This window comes from Rhinopithecus roxellana, chromosome 20 (assembly GCF_007565055.1).
Source record: "Rhinopithecus roxellana isolate Shanxi Qingling chromosome 20, ASM756505v1, whole genome shotgun sequence".
NCBI classification, from domain to species: domain Eukaryota; kingdom Metazoa; phylum Chordata; class Mammalia; order Primates; family Cercopithecidae; genus Rhinopithecus; species Rhinopithecus roxellana.
Window position 1 is genome coordinate 10,304,005 of NC_044568.1, and position 23,504 is coordinate 10,327,508.

Sequence of the window (23,504 nt, forward strand, 5' to 3'; positions counted from 1 at the left end):
TTCATCATTTCACTTCACACACGCATGGCGAGTTGTGCTCAAACATTTTAATCCTTTCTGCCCTGTTACCCCCACCCCAGATCCAAGCGTCAGCCCAGTTCCGGTGGGGGCTCAGTCCTCCGGAGTCCAGGAGTCAGGGCTCGGGGGCACTCAGCGGCCAGTGGGCAAGATTGGGGCCTTTCCTGTCCTTGAAGCTGCACAAAGGCGGCCCCAGCCCAGAACACAGGGAGAGGGCAGAGAGATGTGCCCATCAGGCTGGGCAGGCGGGCTGGAAGCAGTCTTCCAGAAACAGGTGGGAGCCAGGGCTCATTTTCATAGCCAAGGGTCCCAGGAGCTTGGCCAATGGGCTGGTCCACGGTGGATGAGGGGCCAGAGGCTCTGGCCATTGCTACAGGCAGTGAAACTCCTGACTCTCAGTTATGGTCCCAAAGAGCACACCCAGAAGAATGGGCTCAAAGATGAAGATGGGGCCCCAGCCTCCCGCAGAGTCCTGGAGGAAGGAGTGGCTCAAGCCAGGCCCTGGGTCCAAAAGCCATCAGGGAAACACCAGGCTCGTGTCCTTGAGTGTGATGCATCCATCCTGGAAGGAGGCCAGCTCAGTGCTCGCTGAGCCATGGGGAGAGGAGGCCCAGAGCCAGGCCCAGAGGCAGGAAAAGGATTGGCCTCAGCAAGCCCTGGGCTGGGGCAGAGTTGAAGGCCAGGTGACTGCTACAGAGGTTGCTGTCAGGCTGGGACTCCTGGGTTTGGGGCACCACACGAGGCTGGAGTTCTGTCGCCTTGCTTTGGATCCAGGAGGCATAGCTGGAGGCCAGAGTGTACACACCAGGCCTGTTGCGGGCCCCACAGGCATCGCCCCAGCTCACAATGCCCGTCAGGTACCAGAGACCCTCCACAGGGCAGGAGAGTGGGCCCCCAGAGTCACCCTGAGGAGAGAAGCCACACAGCAGCCATCAGGACCTGGCCAGGCCTCCTTTCCCAAGTTGCACTGGTTATCTGCCCCCCGGGCCTGTGCTTACCTGGCAGGCGTCCTTGCCCCCCTCCACGTAGCCGGCACACACCATGTCCTCCTGGACAATGTGCAGCTCCTCAGGCTTGGCGTTGATGTTGTACAGACAGTTACATGTCTCACGACTGATCAGAGGCACCTCAAGTTGTTGCAGTGGCTTGGGTGTCAGGAGGCTCACTGTGGGGGCAAAAGAGGCTTACTCTGGGCCCCTCCCCAAGTCAGCTACCCCTCCACGCTTCTAGGCACCCAGCGTCCCACCTCACCTGAGGGGGCCACATGGCCCCAGCCAGTGACAGTGCAGTGGAGGCCGTTTGGGAAGGAGGCGTTGGCTGCAGGGAGGCAGATGGGCCGGATGTAGCGGGAGAAGGTGACGGGGCTGCTGAGTTGGAGGAGTGCAATGTCACCCTGGGAGCCCTCCTGGAGGTAGCTGGGGTGGCGGATGATGCACTTCACGGTGCTGACCTTGGCGTCCTCGGAGTAGGAGTCCAGCTGGTGGGCTCCCAGCTTGACCTCATAGTCTTCCTTGCGGTGCTCGCTGCAGGCAGGCAAAGGCTGAGACCCAGGAGACCTCTCCTTGTTCCCCAACCCCTGCTGCAAACCCCTGATTCTGATCAGCCCCTTTTAGGTCTCAAATTGCACCTTAGTTTTATCCTGTAACCTCTGACCCCTCACCTTCACTCCTAACTGGTCCTTCCAGACTTAACTGACACTCTCAGACCCAACCCAAGAACCCCAACCTCTGACCTGGATTGACCCATGAACTTTGACCTCCAACCCACTTTTGACTTTCACCATTTGGTACCTGGGGAAGCAGTGAGCAGCTGACAGCACCCACTGCTCAGACACGAGAGAGCCACCACACACATGGACGCCGTCATAGGTGATGCTGACCTGCCAGGGCCACTGACCGGGGACTGCATTGCTGCCACCTGTGATACGTGCTTGGGGGGCCACACCGCAGGGGGCTGCCCAGGGAGGAAGGGAAGGGGTCAGGTTGTTAGCCTGGCCACTCCTACCCAGCCCAGGAGCTCTGATACAGAGCTTGGGAAGTGGGTTCACAGGAGTCAGCACCCCTTTGTCCCCTCCCAGGTGTGGGCAGTTCTGCCCCTTTTATTCACTACCCATTACCTAATTCAGGTCTCAGGGCAGCCTCCCTCCTTGCAAGCCTGTCCATCCCGCCCCTTACAAGTCTGAAAATTTTCATAAATCCCCAATCTGACCAGGCCACAGCCCTGCTTAAACCCTTCCCTGGCTCCACGCGGCCCTTAAGATAACATTCCAGATAACCATGGCACTGCCATCAGACCCGGCCGTCCCCTCTGGACCCTTCAGTCATGTACATCAGGCCACACATTTGTTTACCTGGGACCTTGGCTGATCCAGGTCACTCTACCTGGAATGCCCTTCCCCATCCTTACTGTCTGGCAAACTTCCCTTTGCCTATGGATGCTTGACTGGAACAGCAGCCCTTCCGTAGACAGGTGGGCTCCTGCTGGCTGAGTTGGGCATTGCCTCCGAGTCCAGTACCCCCCACCTCCACCGTGCTCCCCGGAGCTACCCAATCTCACAATTGTTCCGGAGTCCACAACTGTGTCTGTTTCCACTACGCCAATCTGGGTGTTCCCTAGGGGCAGATTCCCATATCCGCAGTGCCCGTGGCATCGTGGACATGTGTTCAACAAACCAACGGCAGAACTGGGCTCCCGTGACGTGAATGTCTACTTTCCAGGACAGCCCCGGCCCCAACCCCATCGAGGCCACTGTTTGAAGTGGAACCCAACTGCTCTTCACAAAGTCTTCTAGGAGTAGAGAAAACTGCAGACCGGATCCTCCTCTCCCTTATCATCATGACAATAGCCACTATTTAGAGAGCCTAGCGGCTGTGCCAGGCCTGGGAAGGGCTTTCGTTTCCTCATCTCCCTGCATCCTCTCCACAGCCCCAGGAGACGGACATGACCAGCTTCATTTTAGAGGTGCGGAGTCTAAGGCTTAGAAAAGTGGGGGGACTTGGTCAATGACACACAGCCAGTGCATGGGGAAGCCAGGATTGAAAGCTGGTCTGACTCAGAACCGGGTTGGGTGCCTTCCAAGAAAGGAGACCCTTGGTTTGGTTCCCACAAAACCACCTCGAGGATGGGAACGGTGGCTCACACCTATAATCCCAGCACTTTGGGAGGCTGAGGCAGGAGGATCGCTTGAGCCCAGGAGTTCAAGACCTGCCTAGCCAACATAGTGAGACCCCCATCTCTACCAAAAATAAAAACAAAAACAAAAAAACACAATTAGCTGGGTGTGGTGGCATGCACCTGTAGTCCCAGCCACTAGGAAGGCTGAGGTGGGAGGATCATGTGAACCCGGGAGGCTGGATCACTGAGCGGGCAGGGAGCTGTGATGGTGCCACTGCACTCCAGCCTGGGCGACGACAGACCCAGACCCTGTTTCAAAAGACAAAACCAAACCAAAAACATCGCTTCAATTGCCCCACTTTGGGAGTCCGACGTGGAGCTAAATCCCAGCTGCACCCTCACTGGCAGTGTGCCCTGGGCAAGTCCCTGCTTCTCTGCCTGTAAGGTGAGGGCTACAACCCCCCACTCTCGGAGCCCTAAGAGAATCTAGTTGGAAGGCAGCCCAGCCGAAGGCCAGGCACTGGTTAAACCCCAGGGGAATCCGATCCAAGTCACCTCCCCCTCCCCTCCTCCCTCTCTGAGGAAAGTCTCACCTTCTGCCCCTTCCGCTCCTAGAAAGAAAGAAAGAGGAGGGGTGAGTAGGGAAGACTCGGGTTCCCTGACCCCTTAGCACCCACCACTGCTCCAGAGGGCTGGCCCCTTCCCTGGCAGAGCCGAGGTGGGAAAGGGAGGCCAAGAGCTAGGGAGGCCGTGGGTTTTCTTGGGCCCTAGACAAGGGCGCACCCCAGAAAATGATCACGCTGACTCCCTCCAGTGCATTGTCCCCACCCCGCCCCCACGTCTTCACTTACCTGTCCCTGACCGGAATAATCCAAGATAGAGCAGAATGGCTACAGCCCCCAGCTGCCCAGGCCCCAGGACCCCATTCTGGACCATGGCCCAGGACAAGGGCCCCTGGGGCAGACTCCAGGCGCACAAGGTAGGAAGCCTAGGGGTAGTGTCGAAGGCAGGACCCAGATGTTGGCTCAGAGGGAAGGATCCCAGAATCCGGGCTGGAAAGGGGCAGCAAGTGTCCAAGGCTGGCCTCTAAGGCAGGGAGCAGCCGCAACGGGAGACGCCTGGAGTATCCGCAGCGAGCAGTGTGGACAAGTCACCACCACGGTCTGGCCACGCAAGGTCCTCCCAGGAGTGGCTGCACCTACCTGCCTGCCCCTCCCCTGGCCCCGCCCACTGGCTGGGCCCCGCCAGCTCCTCCTGCTACCAAAGTCATGAGTCCTTTCAGAGCTGCAGGCCCGCGTGTGTACATGTGTGTGTCTGTGTGTGTATGTATGTGTGTGCGTGTGCATAGTCCGTTTGTCCCAGTGTGTAGTGTGTATATGGTATGGGTGTATGCGTGTGTAGGCTGTGTGTATCCCCTTAAGTGGTGTGGTGTGTGTGTGCATGCACATGCTGTGTGCGCACGTATGTAGGCTGTGTCCCTGTGTGTGTAGTGTGTGTCTGAGTGTGTACGCACGTGCATGTGGTTTGTGTGTGTGCCCGCAGCCTCCCTGGAATGTGATGGACTCTCCTCCGCCTCAGGTCTTTCAGGTTATCTCAGGCCAGTTATGCCCCCCAGGGCCTGGCCCCAGCCCTTATTATCTGGAGCCACAGCCACTCCTCCCTCCTTCCCTCCCTCCTTAGGCTGGGTATGGGAGCTGAAGACACTAGGGTCAGCTCCTCGCCAGGCCCTTTCTGCGAAGCCTGCACCTGACGGTGGTGGTGAGCTTGTGGAGCAGCAGCAATCATCCCATAGACATTTCCTGAGTGCCTATGATGTTCCCAGGTGCCCAGGACAAAACAGGCACCAGCCCCGTTCCCCTTGAGCCCTGAGCTCGTGGTGAAGTAGGGGTGACACACTTCAATCAAATAATCACCAACAGGCTGGCAAGGTGACTAGTTGGCTTTGGGAGGCTGAGGCTGGAGCATCGCTTGAGGCCAGGAGTTCCAGACCAGCCTGAGGAATATAGCAAGGCATCTCCAAAAGAAATATAAAAATTAGGCAGGCATTGTGGTGCATGCCTATGGTCCCAGCTACTTGGGAGGCTGAGGCGGGAGGATTGCTTGAGCCCAGGAGTTCAATGAAGCATTGAGCATGGTCGCACCACTGCACTCCAGCCTGGGCAACAGAGGGAGACCCTGTCTAAAAAAAAAAAAAAAAAAATTGCAATTACACAATAATTTCAAGCTAGGAATGGCGATAAAAAAGAATGGCGTGAGCACACTGCAGCCTGGCAAAGGCTGGCATTGTGAAAGGGTCCTGGAGGAACTGCCTTGGAAACTGAGACCGAAAGGGGTTATAAAAGGTGGTAAGGTGAAGACGCGGGGGATGGATTGCAGAGGGCAGAGGCTCAGGGAAACAAAGCCTGCCGTGTGGCTGCAGTGGGGGTGAGGCATGTCCTTTTTGAGGGCCACTCTGGCCCTCAAAGCACCTGTTGAGGCTGGGTGTGGTGGCTCTTGCCTGTAATCCTAGCATTTTGGGAGGCCAAGGCAGGAGGATTGCCTGAGGTCAGGAGTTGGAGACCAACTTGGCTAACATGGCAAAGCCCCGTCTCTACTAAAAATACAAAAAAATCAGCTGGGTGTGGTGGTGCATGCCTGTAATCCTAGCTACTCAAGAGGCTGAGGCAGGAGAATCACTTGAACCCAGAAGGCAGAGATTGCAGCGAGCCGAGATGGCGCCACTGCCCTCCAGCTTGGGCGACACAGCGAGACCCTGTCTCAAACAAAAAACAAAAGACAAAAAACAAAAAACACCTGTTGGGTCTGAGCTTCAGGAAAAGCAGAGCCTAGAGTCCTCATCTGCTTTCTGGAGACCAGATGTCTGGGGTCCAGGCTAGAGGTCAGGTTATTCCTGGGGTGGGTGAGTGGGAGAGGCCTGACTGGAAGGAGTGTCTTAGCTGGGAGGACGGGGCAAGACATGGGGCCTGGTGGGTGGGTTTCAGTAGAGGACGGGGTAAGTGTAGTGTTTGTGGAGATGGCATGGGGTGACTGACTGGGTATGGGAGCAGGTGGGGATGTACGCACTGTGAAGATCCTGGGGAGTATTACAGCTGGCATGTAGCTGCTAAGGCTAAGACTGGCTTCGTAAGAACCTCTGCCCTTCTCCTAAGCCTCCCAGTGAAAACTTCCAGCTTCCCTTTAGGCCCTTTACCCCCTTCCTCTTCCTTCTCAAGCCAGCGATTGTGCCCAGCCCGAGAGGCGACCCCTCTGCCACCCTCATGAGCTGGCTTTCACCCCCAAACCTATCCTTCCCCAGGTCCCCATTTGTCCTTTTTCTTTCTCTTTTTGAGACAGGATCTCACTCTGTTGCCTAGGCTGGAGTTCAGTGGTAAAATCATGGCTCACTGCAGCCTTGAACCCCTGGGCTCAAGTGCTTCTCCCTCCTCAGCCTCCTAAGTAGTTGGGATTACAGGTGCATGCCACCATGCCCAGGTAATTAAAAAAAAAAAAAAAATTGGCCGGGCACGATGGCTCACGCCTGTAATCTCAGTAATTTGGGAGGCTGAGGCAGGCGAATCACGAGGTCAGGAGTTCGAGACCATCCTGACCAACATGGTGAAACCCCATTTCTACTAAAAATACAAAAATTAGCCAGGCGTGATGGCACGCACCTGTAATCCCAACTACTCAGGAGGCTGAGGTAGGAGAATCGCTTGAACCCGGGAGGCGGAGGTTGCAGTGAGCCGAGATTGCGCCATTGCACTCCAGCCTGGGCAACAGAGCAAGACTCCGTCTCAAAAAAAAAAAAAAAATTGTGGAGCTTCGATGTGGTGGTTCACACCTGTAATCCCAGCACTTTGTGAGGCCAAGGTGGGAGGATCATTCTTCGATATCAGGAGTTTGAGACCAGCTTGGCCAACATGGTAAAACCCTGCCTCTCCTAAAAAATACAAAGAAAATTAGCCAGGCGTGGTGGTGCATACCTGTAATCCTAGCGACTCGGGAGGCTGAGGCAGGAGAATCACTTGAACCTGGGAGGCCAAGATTGTGCCACTGCACTCCAGCCTGAGCAACAGAGGGGACTCCATCTCAAAATAAATAAATAAATAGGCCAGATGCAGTGGCTCATGCCTGTAATCTCAGCACTTTGGGAGGCTGAGGCGGGTGGATCATCTGAGGTCAGGAGTTCAAGACCAGCCTGGCCAAGATGGAGAAACCCAATCTCTACTAAAAATACAAAAATTAGCTGGGTATGGTGGTGGGCATCTGTAATCCCAGCTACTCAGGAGGCTGAGGCAGGAGAATTGCTTGAACCTGGGAGGTGAAGGTTGCAGTGAGCCGAGATTGCGCCACTGCACTCCAGCCTGGGCGACAATAGCAAAACTGTTTCAAAAATTAAAAATAAATAAATAAAATAAATAAAAATACAAAAATTAGTCGGGCGTGGTGTCTTGGGTCTGCAATCCTAGCTACTTGAGGCTGAGGCAGGAGGATCGCTTGAACCCAGGAGGCGGAGGTTGCAGTGAGCCGAGATCGCACCACTGCACTCCAGCCTGAGCATCAGTGTGAGACTCTGTCTCCAAAAAAAAAAAAGGTGGAGATGGGGGTCTTGCTTTGTTGCCCAGGCTGGTCTGGAATGCCTGGCCTCAAGTGATCCTCCCAAAGTGCTGGGATTACAGGCATGAGCTACTGCACCCTGTCTCTGGTTTTGCTTTACTTTTTAATTGTAGATTCATTGGCTGGAAACCACCTTCCCTTTTCCTGTGCTCAAACATCACTGGTATGACCTTTTCCCGATCCCAGCCAGGGGTGTCCACATGTGTCCCCACTAGATTGGGAGGGCTTTGTGGGCTTATATATCAGACCCCAATTGTGCCACGACTTAGTAGCCACCAGGGAACAGGGGTTGAATGAATGCAGGAAGGTGCAGGTAAGCAGTGGGTGAAGGAGTGGGGTTCACATACAAGGGACCCAAGTTCTGGGCAGAATGTGAAAGCAGCGGACCCTTGAAGGGCCCATATGTTGTGTGTGTGTGGGGGACACATCGGAGCATCATGCATTGAGATGTGTCTATGGCAGGCAGCGAGGGCAGCAGGTCTGAGCTGGGGTTGAGATGTCCAGCACGTGCCGAGGGTGCTGACTCCACTGGACAGGTGACACACAGCCAGCTGGCCACCCGACCTCCCTGCCCTGGGGCAGGAATGAAGGAATCGCTGCCAGGTTATCAGGGTGCATTTCCTGAGAGCCCAAGACCTGACTCAGAGGCTGGAGGAGGGAGGAGGGAGGGGACCTCTCCCTTGGGCTTCCCGCATAGCCTCTGATGCCCAGCCCTTCAGCCTGACCACAGCAATGCCACAAGGCCACACAGGTGCCTGTGTTTACACCTTTACTGTCCCGCTCCTCCCGCCACCCCCAAGGATTCCTGGGTTCAAAATAGCCCGGGCACTGAGGCCCAATTCCCCCGAGCCGCTGCAATCTAGGTGGGTGGGGCCCTTGAGGTTCCAGCCGGCTGGGCCACATTCCAGCCCCACTGGGCGGGAAGTAGAGGGTGGGAAGTAGAAGGGGGAAGTGGCACCAGGACCCTAGCCCCTCAGCTCTGGATCAGGAGAGTCAGCAGGAGCAGGAAGTGCACTGCACGCGGAGATCCTGAGGCCTTGGCCAGTTCTGGGGGACAGAGGTTGCTGCCTCCAGTAGGCCAGTGTGGGGAGCCACTGGAAGGCAGGAAGTGGGCCTCTCCCACTGTCTGGGAGATCCAGGCCTCTTCAGGACCAATGGCGGCAAACAGCTCCTGGCTCCCTTGAACAGCCATGCCCACGAGGACCCAGGAGCCTTCCGTTGTCTGGCATAGGAGGGGCGGTGCTGAGGTCATCTGCAGAGTCGGAGCGAGGCCATGTGGGTCTGCTGCCCTTCCTCTTGGTCCCCTGCCCCTTTCCCCAGGGTCTGGCCACGAAGCACTCTGGTCTGCATCCCTAGACATCCAGGTCCCCAGTTTCTCTCCGGGGTCCAGCTAGGGTCCCATTTGGGGCCAAACACCCAATAATTCTAGTCCTGGCCTGGTGCAGTGGCTCATGCCTGCAATCCCAGCACTTTGGGAGGCCAAGGTGGGCGGATCATTTGAGCCAGGAGTTTGAGTCCAGCCTGGCTAACACGGTGAAACCCCGTCTCTACTAAAAATACAAAAATTAACCAGGTGTGGTGGTGCATGCTTGCAATCCCAGCTACTAGGGAGGCTGAAGCAGGAGAACTGCTCGAACCTGGGAGGTAGAGGCTGCAGTGAGCCAAGATCGCGCCACTGCACTCCAGCCTGGGCGACACAGCGAGACTCAGTCTCAAAAAAAAAAAAAAAAAAAAAAAAATTCCAATCCTGCTCTCTCTCTAGGGTACCACAGTCCAACACTGCCTCTCTCCTGCCTACTCCAGGATGCCCAGGCCCCTTTACCTCACACCTGTTCTCTTGCCCCTCTGCATACAGGACACAGAGGGTTCCAGGGGGCAGGATTCCCTGATAGAGGCAGTGGCAGATTCGTGGTGTTAAGATGGAGACAGCAGCAGCCACAGGGACTGGGGAGAGGAGACAGACTTGTTCCAGGGCTCTGGCCTCCAGCCACTCCTTGTTCCCGCAACCCAGGAGTCTCACCTCGGTCCTGGGGTTCTTTCCAGCCCAGCACCCAGCAGCTGGCCCCCGGAGGGATACCCGCCGGGTGGAGACAGATGGGCAGGGCTGATGGGGAGGGCTCCACCCGGGAGCTCAGCTCCAGGAGGGCCAGGGGGGGCCTGAGTCCCAGGTGCCGGGGCAGCCGGATGCTGATGACCAAGCGGGATACCTGGTGGCCCTGTGGGAGGGGGCTGGCCCCTGCCCGGCCCAGATACACTTCAATGTAAGGCACTGTTGTAGAGCCTGGCCTGTTGGAACAAGGCCCAATGTAACCTTCTGCTCCTCCCATTGCAGGCAAAGTCCTTCCCAGCCCAGGGGAAGGGTCACTCTCTGGGGTCATGCCACTCACTCCTTCATCATCTCTCCTTCCAAATCTCCCTTCCAGGTCAAAACATCTCCCAGTGCTGTAAGATTCTTCCCTCACGCCCCACCCCGGACAGAGTCTTGCTCTGTTGCCCAGGCTGCAGTGCAGTGGTGCAGTCTTGGGTCACTGAAACCTCTGCCTCCCGGGTTCGAGTGATTCTCCTGCCTCAGCCTCCCAAGTAGCTGGGTAACGTTACAGGTGCCTGCCACCATCCCTGGCTAACTTTTGTATTTTTAGTAGAGGGGTTTCACCATATTGGCCAGGCTGGTCTTGAACTCCTGACTTTGTGATCCGCCCGCCTTGGCCTCCCAATGTGCTAAGATTACAGGCATGAGCCATTGCGCCTGGCTGTAAGATGCTTAAAGGAGACTATCCCACTATTTTAAGAGTCCTCTGGGCCAGGCACGGTGGCTCATGCCTATAATCCTAGCACATTGGCCAAGGCAGGAGGATTGCTTGAGGCCGGCCTGGGCAACACAGCAAGATCCCATTGTTAATTTTTTTAAACAAACAAACAAACAAACAAACAACAAAAACAAGTCTTTGGCTCTGTTCCATTCTCCCTTCCCGCCTCTCACCTAGGAGATGAGTAAGACCCACCTGAGGACACAGTGAGTGGCTACCAGGACCCAGCCTGGGGCCAGAAGGATCCCAGTGCAGATTCGATCACCAGCCACATGCACCTCTGCCAGCCAGGGCCAAAGGACCCCCACTGTAGCAGCCTCCGGCCGCAGGCCACAGGCTAGGGAGAGGAGGTGGCTACCTTAGTTGGGGCCCCATGGCTGACCCCTGAGCCCCTGCCATGGGTCTATGCACCCCCAGGAGCCCCTAGAGCCCAAAGGCGTCCTGCTCACCACCATGCTGTGTGTGGGGGGGACAAGTCTGTGTCTCAGTCTCCTCCCCATCAGGGCCCCAATCCCAGGCTAGCTGGTCCTCCAGGTAGGCTCCCTGAGTCACATGGCTGATCCATGGGCCATGGGTCTGCACGGGGAAGAAGGCTCGGGGACGTAGACAGCCACTGGGAAAGTCTCTGATTCCAACCAGAAACCAGGTCCCCTCTTCCTGGCACAAAAGGCTCCAACGCGAGTCATTCTGCAGCAACAAAGTGCATGTGTTACTTGCCTCTGCGTGTGTGCAGAGAATATCAGAACTCCTGGGGCTTTCCAGGACTCTAGATTTTCCCATTTGCAGAAATATCAAGTTCCACGTTCTCCAAATCAGACTCCAAATACTAATTTGTGTAAGAATTCAGCCCTCACTTTAGGATTCTCCTTAAATCCAGGGATACAGAGAAACCATAGTACCAGCTCAGGACCCGCTTCCCAAAAGTTCTCCAGGGCCAGGCCCCGCCCCCAGTTCGTTCTGGCCCCGCCTCCACTCCGGCTCCGCCCCATTCCCAGTTCCACAAGTCCCGCCCCTCCCTAGAGCCCACTCAGACCCGCCTTCCCCAGGCCCCGCTCCCTCCCTAGAGCCCACTCGGACCCGCCTTCCGCAGGTCCCGCCCTCTCCCTAGAGCCCACTTGGACTCGCCTTCCACAGGCCCCGCCCTCTTCCCCAGAGCCCTCTCGGACCCGCGTTCCGCAGGCCCCGCCCCCGCCGCTTACCCAGCAGTGGCCCGCCTCCGCCTCCTCCTGGTAGGCAGGGCAGAGCGCGTGCGGCGGGTCTCCCGGCAGCGGCACTGCCGCCCCCTGGCGGCCATACAGGCAGTGGCACCACCAGCCGCCTAACAGCTCTGCCTCCAGCAGCGCGCCTGGGCCAAGCGCGGGTTCTGGAAGGGAAAAGGCAGGGAGCTCGCGCTGAGGCCCAGACGGCCCCTGCACCGCCCGGTGCCACCCCGGCCAGCGCCGGGCCCCAGCTCACCCCCGCGGCCCCAGCGGGCCAGGCGGCAGCGGCTTCCGGGCAGGAAGTAGTGTTCCGGGTGGGGTAGGCACACGGGCCTCGGAGCCGCGCTCAGGTTCACAGGCGTGCGCAGCTGCAGCAGCGCCAGGTCCGAGGAGTCGTCCCACGAGGCGTTCTCGTGCTGCACCAGGCGTGCCACCCGCTCCGCGCGTGGGCGCGAGGGTAGCAGCACGCGCCAGGCGTCGAGGTCGCGGGGCGGGCTGTCGGAGCTGCTCGGGCTGCGGGATAGGGGGCGAGGGACGTGGGCCGGATCCCGCACACGTGGCTAGAAACCTCGCACCCCTGGCTTAGACTCGCCTGGCGAGGATCCTGCATCCTGGCGGGATCCCCACGCTACCCCCATTCCAGCGGCTCACTTACACCCCTGCCTCCGGGATTGAACTTCTACCATGCCTCTATCCACCCCTGCCAGGCTAGGACCCCTCTTTTTGTGCTGGATCCTACACCTCCGAATGGGATCCCGCACGCCCCACACCCCCCAGGGGAGGGGCTGGGGCCAAATAAATGGTGTCTCAGGCTGATGTAGGGAGGGGCAAGGATCGGCTTGAAACGTAGATTTTCACTCACTACAGAAAGCAGCTGGCAGGTGCCAAGACCCAGCTTTCAGACACCAGTGCCCCATGGCAGGGTCTGGATCCTGGTACCATCACCTGGGCCTCCCAGGGCCAGGCCCCTGGCCGCAGGGCCTTCCCACACTCTGAGAGGCAAGAGACCTGGGTCAGTGGGCCTCCTGCACCCCAATCACTCCCAGCAGTCTCCATCCCAACTCACTCTCCCACGTCCCACTCACATCCAGGGGTGCCGCCCACTCACCAGGCAGGGCAATGGTACAGTTCTCCCTGGGCTCCTGGGGATCTGACTGGGGCTTCTGAGGCTGGATTGGAAAGGCAGGCCCAGGCTCTGAACCCATCACCTGTTCTCGTATCCATGCCTCATAGGTAGCCACGGCAGTGAAAACTCCAGGGCGGTTTCTCCGTCCACAGCCAAAGCCAAAGCTGGTGATTCCTGCCTGGAACCAGCGGCCACCTTCCTCACAGACCAGGGGCCCCCCAGAGTCACCCTAGTGACAGATGACTGCATGTCAAGGGGTCAGCCCAGGGACCCACCCGTTTATACTGGCCTCCTCGAAAAGGTCCTGCACCTTCTTTTGGCCCAAGATACACCACCTTCTCCCTTCTCCTAGAAACCCTCCTTGGCTAGGCCTTGTCCTCTGCATTCCCTGGGGCTCTAAACAGAAGAAAACCCTGTAAGCAGAAGGCCGATGGCAGCCAGAGCCAAGAGCACTGGGGGAGTGCGTTCAAGACCACGAAAGAGAATCCTGCAGGTGTCATCAGAGCCAAGTGATTCTTGTCCAGTTACTAGCTCAAATAATTCCCCTCCCTCCCTTCCTTCCTTCTTTCCTTCCCTTTCTTTTTCTTTCTTTCTTTTCTTTTTTGAGACAGCCTGGGAAATGCTCTGTTTCCCAGGCTGGAGTGCAGTGGTGCAATCTCGGCTCACTGCAACCTCTGCCTCCCGGGTTCAAGTGATTCTCCTGCCTCGGCCTCCCGAGTAGCTGGGACTACAGGTGTACACCACCACAGCCGGCTAATTTTTGTCTTTTTAGTAGAGATGGATTTTCTCCATTTTGGCCAGGCTGGTCTCAAACTCCCGAGCTCAAGTGATAGGCCTGCCTCGGCCTCCCAAAGTGCTGGGTTACAGGCGTGAGTCACTGTGCCCAGGCAGTTCCTCTCCTTTTTTGAGACGAGGTATCACTATGTTGCTCAGGCTGGTCTCAGACTTCTGGGCTCAAGTGATCCTCCCGCCTCAATTTTCTGACTAGCTGGGATTACAGGCATGAGTCACTGCTCCTGGCAATGCTGTCTTTGGTTTTTAAATTCACTCGGCCTCGGCTGGACATGGTAGCTTATGCCTGTAATCCCAGCTACTTGGGAGGGTGAGCCAGGAGAATTGCTTGAACTTGGGAGGTGGAGTTTGTAGTGAGCCAAGATCGTGCCATTGCACTCTAGCCTGGGCAACAAAAGCAAAACTCTGTCTCAATAAATAAATAAATAGCCGGGCGCGGTGGCTCACGCCTGTAATCCCAGCACTTTGGAAGGCTGAGGCAGGCAGATCACCTAAGGCTGGGAGTTCGAGACTAGTCTGACCAACATAGAGAAACACCATCTCTACTAAAAATCAGCTGGGCGTGATGGCACATGCCTGTAATCCCAGCTACTTGGGAGGCTGAAGTAGGAGAATTGCTTGAACCTGGGAGACGGAGGTTGTGGTGAGCTGAGATCATGCCATTGTACTCTGCCCTGGGCAACAAGAGCGAAACTCCGTCTCAATAAATAAATAAATAAATAAATAAATAAATAAGTTCACTTGGCCAGGCGCAAGTGAATACAAAATTAGCAGGCTGTGGTGGTGCATGCCTGTAATCTCAGCTACTTGGGAGGCTGAAGCACGAGAGTCGCTTGAGTGGTGGAGGCGGGTGGGGAGCTTGCAGTAAGCCGAGATTGCGCCACTGCAGTCCAGCCTGGGTGACAAAGTGAGGCTCTGTCTCAAAATACACAAGCAAAAGAATTCACATCAACCCCATCGCTTGGCAATCTTGTCGTTTTGCAGATGAGGCTAGGAGAGATGTCATTTATCTGTTTGTCACCGGTTAGGACTCTGGCCCTGCCAGGCAGGTGCAAGGGCCTTCCCTCACCTGGCAGGTGTCCCTGCGGCCCTCTGGGTAGCCAGCACACAGCATCCCTGGCAATATCTGGAGAGTGAGGTTGAAAGGACCAGGCTGGCTGTAGAGACACTGACAGGTGGCCTCACCCAGCAGCCTTAGCTCCACTTCCTGTAGCACCCAGGGGAGAGGCAGAGGATCTGGGGGCAGAACCAGAGAGCAGGTGCTGTGAGGCAGGTATGGTGTCCCCAGTTCCCAGGATTCAGGTTTGCCCCCTGCGGCTGCTTCTTGGACATCAGCTAGATCCCCCATGGCCTCTCAGCCCATCACATTCACCACATCTCCTGCTGCTTCTCTCTATTCTTTCTACTTCTTCATCTCAGGAATGGTCCCATCAAGCTCCTAGTGAGAGCTGCCATGCATGGTTGTGCAGGTTGTGCACTGCAACAAAGGATGCAATTTAGGGACTGTAATCATTAAGTCTGAGCTCTCATGTGGAGTTGTGTTGGTCCAGAGACATCTTTTCGCAAAGATGCCATATGGACTTGACATGATCCTGTCTGGAGTTGCCAAGCATGGAATCTGGGTGTCATCCCTGTCTCCTCTCTCAACTCCCCTCCCCCAGTCAGTTCCCAGTTCATGAAAACCTCTCATTTGTGACTTCTTGGCATTCTCACCAACTACCCTAATTGAGGATGCATAGCTTTGGGCCTGGATAACTGACTCAGTCTTCTGATCCACTCTTCACTTCAGCAGTGAAGAGGAATGTTACTCAAGTTCAGTTCTGATCTCACCAAGAAAAATAAATGGAACCCACTGTCCAAACCTGGTGCTGCAGCCCCATCCTGCTTTTGATGGAAACAGCTTTAGGATCCAGAAAGGTGGGGGGAGGTACAGACAGAACTCCTTCCCCATCACACTCAGAATCTGAGGTCAAAGGCGTGGTGGCTCACGCCTGTAATCCCAGCATTTTGGAAGGCTGAGGCGGGTGGATCACCTGAAGTCAGGCCAGCCTGGCCAACATGGTGAAACCCTATCTCTACTAAAAATACAAAATATTAGCTGGGCATGATGGTGGGTGCCTGTAATCCCAGCTACTTTGGAGACTGAAGCAGGAGAATGTGCTTGAAGCTGGGAGGTGGAGGTTGCAGTGAGCCTAGATCGTGCCTTTGCACTCCAGCCTGGGCAACAAGAGCGAAACTCTGTCTAAAAAAATAAATAAATAAAATAGCCCGGCGCGGTGGCTCAAGCCTGTAATCCCAGCACTTTGGGGGCCGAGACGGGTGGATCACGAGGTCAGGAGATTGAGACCATTCTGGCTAACATGGTGAAACCCCGTCTCTACTAAAAAATACAAAAAACTAGCCAGGCGAGGTGGCGGGCGCCTGTAGTCCCAGCTACTCGGGAGGCTGAGGCAGGAGAATGGCGTGAACCCAGGAGGCGGAGCTTGCAGTGAGCTGAGATCCGGCCACTGCACTCCAGCCCGGACGACGGAGCGAGACTCCGTCTCCAAAAAAATAAATAATAATAAAAAAATAAATAAATAAAATAAAATAAAATAAAAATAAATAAAAAAGAATCTGAGGTCAGGTGATGGCTGAAGCTGTACTTGGGGCTCACCAGGGAAGTTGGGGATTGTCCTGGGCATCCCTGGAGCTGGTGGAGTGCTCTGGCCCTCAGTCTGATCTTAAGGCCTTCATGGTCAGCCCTCAGCAGCCTTTGCAGCCCAGGTGCCTGTCCCCTTCTCACTCCAGCCTGGCATCCTGGCTCTTGTTCATCTAACATGCCTCATCTGGGTCCATGGGGTGGCCTTCATCTCCCCCCGTCTTCCTGCACCCTGTCTTCGAAAACCTCTGCAGAAATCTACTTCTCTGGGTGCCCATTGTCAGGATGGCCTGGCCCCATTCACACAAACTTCCTGGGCCTCACATTGATGCTTCCTTGTCACCTCCCGCCCTCGTGAGACCTCCACAAGCAGAGGCTGTGGCATCTCCCCCTGCAGCACCTTCCCAAAGCCCCCAGGATGGGCACAGGTCTGACCACGGCTGATGGGGATATTTGTGGGGACCCTGGGAGCATAGAAAGCTTGGGTGATGGGGATGAGGGGTATGAAGATTCAGTCTATTCCCCCCCCACCTTCTAACATAATGTGTGCTTATTTATTGAACTTGTTGTTTGTCTATCTGCTAGGATGTAAACTCTGAAAAGGCAGGATTTTGGCTTTTTATGTTCACTGGTGTCTCTCTAATGCCTAACACAGTTCCTGGCACGTAGAAGGTGCTCAAGAAATACCTTGAGTGAAAGAATGACTGAGTGAATGACGGTGGGTAGGGAGAAGAGAGGAGGTGGGGAGTACAGAGATGAGTGGGGGTGGATGGGATGGGAGGAAGGCGGATGGGAGGGAGGCACAGACTGGCATTCACTGAACATCTATTATAGGCCAGCCTTGTGTTTTACTGCTTTACTATAGATTACCTGAGGTGAAGTATCTAAAGTGCATTGGTTATTGCTATGCCAGGCGCTGTCCCATGAACTTCACATGGATTTTCTCATTTAATCCACCCAATCACCTCTTGAAGTGGGCATGGCTATTTTCCTCGTGTTACAGAGGAGGAAATGTACTGGGTGAAGCGCTTTGTCTGACATGGTAGAGCTGGGATGGGAACCCTAGTCGGAGCCTAAATCCAGGAAAGAAAATACTGGAAAGAAAGGTGAGGAGGGAATGGGGTGCCTGTGGGTGATTCTGTGGTCTTAGTTTGAGAATCCTTGTGGGGAGAAGGCTCCATGGTGATTGGTGTGGGATTCATCTACCAACTCGCGGAAACCTACCCTCCAAGACTCCCCACCAGACTCCTCTCTGTGGCCCCACCTCCCGAGGCCCCGCCCTAGGAACCTCTCCCGAAACCCCGCCCTAAGAACGTCACCTCGAGGCCCCGCCCTAAGAACCTCACCTCCAGAAGCCCCGCCCTAGAAACGTCACCTCCCGAGGCCCCGCCCTAGGAACCTCACCTCCCGAAGCCCCACCTCCCCGAGGCCCCCCTTCTTGTCCTGTCCCATTCACCTGCCTCCTGAACGTCTCACCTGCCTCCTGGACGTCTCCCCAGCCGGTGGCCCAGCAGGCGGTGCCGTGCACGAAGCGGTGTGAGGCGCGCGGCAGGCAGACGGGCCGCACGGCGGGGCCCAGGCTGGCGGGTGAGGCCAGGTGCAGCAGGGCCAGGTCGGCGCCCAGCTCCACTTGGCTGTAGTTGACCGGCACCACGATGGCGGCCACTGCGCGGGTGTGCGCGCCGTCCAGGGGCCCGTCCTGGGAGTGCACGCCCAGCAGTACCGACCACTCGGCCGCGGGCTCCAGCGTCCCGTTCCTGCGCTCGGCCGGGGCAGTAGGAGGTTAGGTTGACCCTATTGAGGGGGCAGACCCTCGTGGGGGCAAGGGGCTCAGAGCCAGAGGGGCAGGTGCTATCCGATCCAGATTTGGTGCAGATACTCCTCAAGGGGGAAGGGCAAATCCGATCTTGAGGTGGTGGTGGGGGGTCATCGGAAAGCTGGGATTCAGACTCGGATATTCAGTGGAGTGGTGGGACCAGTACGGCAGCCTTGCCCCACTCGGAACCATGATGCCTCGAAGAGCACCTCGCTTTGGGGACAGCTCGGCTCCAAATTATCCTTGAGGACGGAAGTGGGGCGGGAGGAGGGGGATCAACTGCGGGGGCGGGGCTGGCCTTGGCGGAGAGGGGCTGGGTCCAGGGCGAATACTCACGTCATGAAACAGTGAGCAGCAGAGAGGACCCAGGAGGGGGCGATAAGGGAGCCCCCGCAGATGTGGCCACCCCCGTGGTGCAGGCTCACCTGCCAAGGCCAGGTGCCCGGCTGCGCGTCTGAGCCCCCCACGATGCGGGCCGAGGGCTCAGAGCGCCCGCAGTCTGCAACGGGGAGCCGTGGAAGTCAAAGCCCACCTCAGGTTCCCCACTCCAGAAGCCCAGGTAACTCAGCACGAAGCCCCGTCCTCCACCCATTTCAGTTTGCCCCTCTGAACAAAGAACATAGAGGACCCAGGTTTGTCTACATTTCTGGTCTTTTCCACCTCCCTCATGGCCTGACCAGCCTTAGCCTCCTTTAAAGTCTGAGGGTTCCAAGGCCTCTTCCTTACCCAGATCTTCAGGTTCTTCCTGGGTGGGACTGAGAGCTGGAAGCCAGAGGGTAAAGAGAAGAGGACACTTGTGACTTCCAGACCTCCACCGCCCAGCCCCACTTCCTGCTCTCCAACCCCTGACCCTATCTTCCCAATTCCCTGTCTATTCAGCAACCCCTGCCAGCACCCATGCCAGGCCTCTGGTCTTTTCTGCCTCTGCACGTGGCTTTCCCCCATTCCGGCTGCCTTACCTGAGTCCTGGAAGGCTCCTGGGATGGGACTGATGACTGGAAAGATAGAGGCAGGCAGGAAGAGGCTGGTGACTCGCACTCGGTAGATGCCCTCCCTGACTCCCTCCCCAACCTCCGTCTCCCCAGGGCACCCAGGCCTCCCTCTCCCTCCTCTGATACACCCTCGCCTTCTGCTGCCTCACTTCCTTCCTTCTGACGTCCTCCTCCCCACATGGAACCCAGGAATCCTGCTCTCCAGTCCCTCAGATGCTAGGACCCAGGCCCTTTGCAGCCACTTCTGTCCCCTGAGGTTACCAAGCATCACAATGGGGAGGAACAGGTGCCCAGCCATGGTGTTAGAGTCAGAGGAGGCAGAGCCAAGTGAAGGTCTGCTCCCTGCAGGGCTCTGTCACTGCCCAGGCAGCCCGTGACTCCTGATGGTCCCAGGGGCAGCCCCACCCTCCCTGGCTGGAGCCCATCTCTGGAAATCTGAGAGGATCTGGGGCTGGAAGGGGGAAGTTGGGGAGCCTGAAGGCCCCACCCAGAGCCCTGAGCACATCTCACGTCTCTGGAGGCCCAGGGTGGGGGTGGGGGACAGGTGTTCTAGCTCCAGGACACCTGTTGGGTGGGAGAGGGAGGGATGAAAATCACTGTAGGCAAAGGTCAAAGAGGAGGACAGTGTTCTGGGTCCTTGATGAGCAGTGGCACTTAGGACAGGGGAAGTGGCCCCTCACGGGCATGACTCATCGGAGACCTCACCTCTGTTTGGGGTGCGGCTGCCCCAGTGGCTTGGCCTTTTCTTCTCACACAGCTCTGGTTACTGGAGCTGCTGGCCAGGTCCAGGACAGGAGCCCTAGGGAATTCAATCCCATTCCAACAGAAGGATCACAGATTCCAGCAGGTTGGGCAGGGCATAGGGACCCTGGGAGGGGGCTGGGCAGGCTGGTGAGGTTGAAAAAGCCTCCATCCTGCTCTGTGTTCCAGTGACAATGCTCTCAGCTGCCCTGTCACTTACTCTGTGTGACTTTGGGAAAGTCACCCAACCTCTTGGTGTGTATCAGTAAGAGGCCATTTAAGGGACATATGACTTGGCCGAGCATGGTGGCTCACTCCTGTGATCCTAACATTCTGGGAGACTGAGGTGGGAGGATTACTTGAGGCTAGGAGTTCAAGACCGGCATGGGCAACATAGCAAGATCCCATCTCTACAAAAAACTAAAAAATACAAAAATTATGAACGGCAGGGCTTGGTGGTGCACACCTATATCCCAGCTACTTGGAAGATGAGGTGGGAGGATTGCCTGAGCCTGGGAGGTCGAGGTTGCAGTGACTGCACTCTAGCCTGGGTGACAAAGCATGACCCTGTCTGAACAACAACAACGACAACCACAAAAATAAGAAAAAGAAGAAGAAAAGGAGGAAAGAAACATATGACTCTTCAAAGAGGAGTTGAAAAGAGTTTAAGGAAGAAACTATAGAGGTGTGGGCAGGGTCAAAGTAAACCAAAGAGGCCAGGTGGCTCATGGCTGTAATCCCAGCACTGTGGGAGGCCGAGGTGGGCAGAGGACCTGAGGTCAGGAGTTCAAGACCAGCCTGGTTAACTTGGCGAAGCCCCATCTATACTAAAAACACAAAAATTAGCCAGGTGTGGTGGAACTCACCTGTAATCCCAGCTATTAGGGAGGCTGAGGCAGGAGAATCTTGAACCCAGGAGGCGGAGGTTGCAGTGAGCCAAGATTGCGCTGTTGCACTCTAGCCTGGGTGACAAGAGCAAAATTCCATCTCAACAACAAAAAGAAGGAAACCAAAGAGGGATGGTAACGCACCCTGGGGCCAGCAATAATGGAGAGCCCTTGCTACCTGCTGGCCTGAAGAGGCAGAGAGAGGGCAGTTACTGGAATCCAGCAAGAGCTGCAGCTGTGGGACAGATAGCTGTTAGGAGCCATGGCCTTTAGTAGAGAAATGCAGCCTTTACCAGCAGAGAGGGAGCTGGGAAAGAAAAATCCCTATCTCACTTTCCTCTCATCCTCTCTATTTTTAATCAAACCAATTAAAAAAATTTTAGAGACATGCTCTCACTCTGTCACCCACGCTGGAGTGCAGTGCTGTGATTATAGATCACTGTAACCTCGAATTCCTGGGCTTAAGCGATCCTCTGGCCTCAGCTGCCTGAGAAGCTGGGACTACAGGCATGCACCACCATGCCCAGCTAATGTTTTTTATTTTTGTAGCGATGGGGTCTTGTTATGTTGCCCAGGCTGGTCTCAAAGTCCTGTCTCAAGCGATCTTGCTGCCTCAGCCTTCCAAAAGTGCTGGGATCCTCCCATCCTCTGATCACCCACTAGCTCCTCTCATTGTCTGAAACCTCCCAGAGGCCAGAGTGCAAGGGAGCCCATTATATGGTCCATAAAGGTCACTCTTGGGGAACAAATCAGGGTGGACAGCAGAAATGTAGGGTCAACCTGGGAATATCCACACATGTATATCTATCTTCTTACCGATAATACTAGCTAATAATAATATTGGTCTATGAGTCCAGTTGCCCTAGAAAACAGGCCTAGGCAAAGCCTGCATGCTTATGCTTAATTGGGAGGTGCAATCCCAGTGTGGCAAGAGTGAGGGAAAAGGAGAAGTGAGCAGGAAGAGGGAAAATGCAAATTCAGCCACCCAACAACGGACTGGACTCAATCGATAAACCTGCTAGCCTTAACCCGTCCACAGGAAACGATGGAGGTAAACTGAGTCTTCACTTCAGACTTCTTAACAATCAGAGCCTCCTCAGCCATTTGTTTAACTTGCTGCTTGGGTAGCTATTTGCCCTTCAAAGGATAAAGAACTAATCATTTGACAAAAACTCAGAAAAATGAGGTAATGGGCAAAGGTAGGAAAGAAGAGAGTGCAGGTGTCATTAACGCAAAACATGCATGCCCTGGAGATCCTCACTGATACATTGCTTGCTCCAGTTTAGCGGTTAATAAACATTTTGGAGCTCCGTGCGGTGATTCACGCCAGTAATTCCAGCACTTTGGGAGGCCGAGGCAGGTAGATCATGAGGTCAGGAGTTCAAGACCAGCAGCCTGGCCAACATGGTGAAACCCTATATCTCTTTTTTTTTTTTTTTTTTTTTTTTGAGACAGAGTCTTGCTCTGTCGCCCAGGCTGGAGTGCAGTGGCCGGATTTCAGCTCACTGCAAGCTCTGCCTCCCGGGTTCACACCATTCTCCTGCCTCAGCCTCCCGAGTAGCTGGGACTACAGGCGCCCGCCACTTCGCCCGGCTAGTTTTTTTGTATTTTTTAGTAGAGACGGGGTTTCACTGTGTTAGCCAGGATGGTCTTGATCTCCTGACCTCGTGATCCGCCCGTCTCGGCCTCCCAAAGTGCTGGGATTACAGGCTTGAGCCACTGCGCCCGGCCAAAACCCTGTATCTCTACTCAAAAAAATTAGCCGGGCGTGGTGGCATGTGCCTGTAATCCCAGCTACTCGGGAGGCTAAGACAGGAGAATGACTTGAACCCAGGAGGCGGAGGTTGTAGTGAGCTGAAATTGCACCACTGCACCCAGGCAAGATAATGATTTTTAACCCTTTCCCCAACCCCACAGACAAGAGAAGTAGGACTTGCTCTTAAATAGCACAGATGTTAGCCAGGCGCGGTGGCTCCCGCCTGTGATCCTAGCACTTTGGGAGGCCGAGGCAGGTGTATCACCTCAGGTCAGGAGTTCGAGACCAGCCTGGCCAACATGGTGAAACCCCATCTCTACTAAAAACACAAAAAATTAGCCAGGCGTGGTGGTGGGTGCCTATAATCCCAGCCACTTGGGAGGCTGAGGCAGGAGAATCACTTGAACCTGGGAGGCGGAGGTTGCAGTGAGCTGAGGTTGCACCATTACACTCCAGCCTGGGAAACAAGAGCAAAACTCCGTCTCAAAAATAAATAAATAAATAAATAAATATTAAAAAAAAAAAATAGCACAGAGGCTTGCCAAAGCAATGGATCTTGTGGGAGGAAGGAGAACATTTTCCTGTAGGGAGACAGATTGGAATTTCTGGAGGAGCAAGTGCAGTTTGCAAAAGCTGCCCAGGTGATTCTGATGGTTCCACGACGCTAAGATGCCCTTGATTGCAACTAGCAGCCAAGGTAAGGAAGGAAACTCATGCAGGAGTCTCTCTCTTCCAGGTTCAAGGACAGAAAATAAATTTCTCCTTGGAGCCAGATGTGCCAGTGCATGCCTGTAGTCCCTGCTACTCTGGAGGCTGAGGTGAGGGGATCATTTGGGCCCAGGAGTTCAAGTCCAGTCTGGGTAACATACATTGGGAGATCATGTCTCTTTACTTGGGTATAATAAAATCTTTCTTAACAACATCATGTCAAAAACAGCAAATAGTTTCATGAGCTTTTTTTTTTTTTCAGATGAAGTTTCGCTCTTTTTGCCCAGGTTGGAGTGCAATGGTATAATCTC

General features: G+C 55.6%; 2 protein-coding genes across 6 annotated transcripts; both read right to left on the reverse strand.

Moving 5' to 3' along the window:
• Positions 1–32: 32 nt before the first annotated feature.
• On the reverse strand, positions 33–5,171 carry PRSS8 (serine protease 8). The gene is made up of 6 exons (XM_010362259.2): positions 3,984–5,171; positions 3,726–3,743; positions 1,809–1,971; positions 1,270–1,541; positions 1,017–1,183; positions 33–923 (listed from the first exon to the last, which is right to left on the reverse strand). Exons 1-6 carry the CDS (start codon positions 4,066–4,068, stop codon positions 597–599), a joined length of 1,032 nt encoding a protein of 343 aa, XP_010360561.1. The 5' UTR covers positions 4,069–5,171; the 3' UTR covers positions 33–596.
• A 3,313-nt stretch (positions 5,172–8,484) lies between these two features.
• Positions 8,485–20,759, reverse strand: LOC104661572 (serine protease 36). Of its 5 annotated transcripts, none has more exons than XM_030925175.1 (16): positions 20,709–20,759; positions 19,807–19,900; positions 19,069–19,104; positions 18,836–18,871; positions 18,446–18,608; positions 17,770–18,050; positions 14,722–14,888; positions 12,843–13,089; positions 12,597–12,726; positions 11,991–12,247; positions 11,735–11,898; positions 10,985–11,222; positions 10,731–10,872; positions 9,749–10,014; positions 9,551–9,672; positions 8,485–8,980 (listed from the first exon to the last, which is right to left on the reverse strand). In XM_030925175.1, exons 5-16 carry the CDS (start codon positions 18,448–18,450, stop codon positions 8,702–8,704), a joined length of 2,298 nt encoding a protein of 765 aa, XP_030781035.1. In that variant the 5' UTR covers positions 18,451–18,608; positions 18,836–18,871; positions 19,069–19,104; positions 19,807–19,900; positions 20,709–20,759; the 3' UTR covers positions 8,485–8,701. The 5 variants fall into 5 exon arrangements, with proteins under 5 accessions (XP_030781035.1, XP_030781036.1, XP_030781034.1 ...); XM_030925176.1 differs by having other exon boundaries at positions 18,535–18,608; positions 20,709–20,753; XM_030925174.1 differs by lacking the exons at positions 19,807–19,900; positions 20,709–20,759 and having other exon boundaries at positions 19,069–19,761.
• Between the last annotated feature and the right edge of the window lie 2,745 nt (positions 20,760–23,504).

Bases quoted from the DNA above. Each gene is read 5' to 3' on its own strand.
- PRSS8 (XM_010362259.2), bottom strand. From the start codon at position 4,068: ATGGTCCAGAATGGGGTCCTGGGGCCTGGGCAGCTGGGGGCTGTAGCC. The intron at 1,542-1,808 runs GTACCAAATGGT...GCCTGCCTGCAG, and splicing joins GCTGCTCACTGCTTCCCCAG to CGAGCACCGCAAGGAAGACT. The intron at 1,184-1,269 runs GTGAGGTGGGAC...TTGCCCCCACAG, and splicing joins GGGCCATGTGGCCCCCTCAG to TGAGCCTCCTGACACCCAAG.
- LOC104661572 (XM_030925175.1), bottom strand. The intron at 13,090-14,721 runs GTGAGGGAAGGC...ATCTGTCACTAG, and splicing joins GCCGCAGGGACACCTGCCAG to GGTGACTCTGGGGGGCCCCT. The intron at 9,673-9,748 runs GTGAGACTCCTG...TCCTCTCCCCAG, and splicing joins GAAAGAACCCCAGGACCGAG to TCCCTGTGGCTGCTGCTGTC.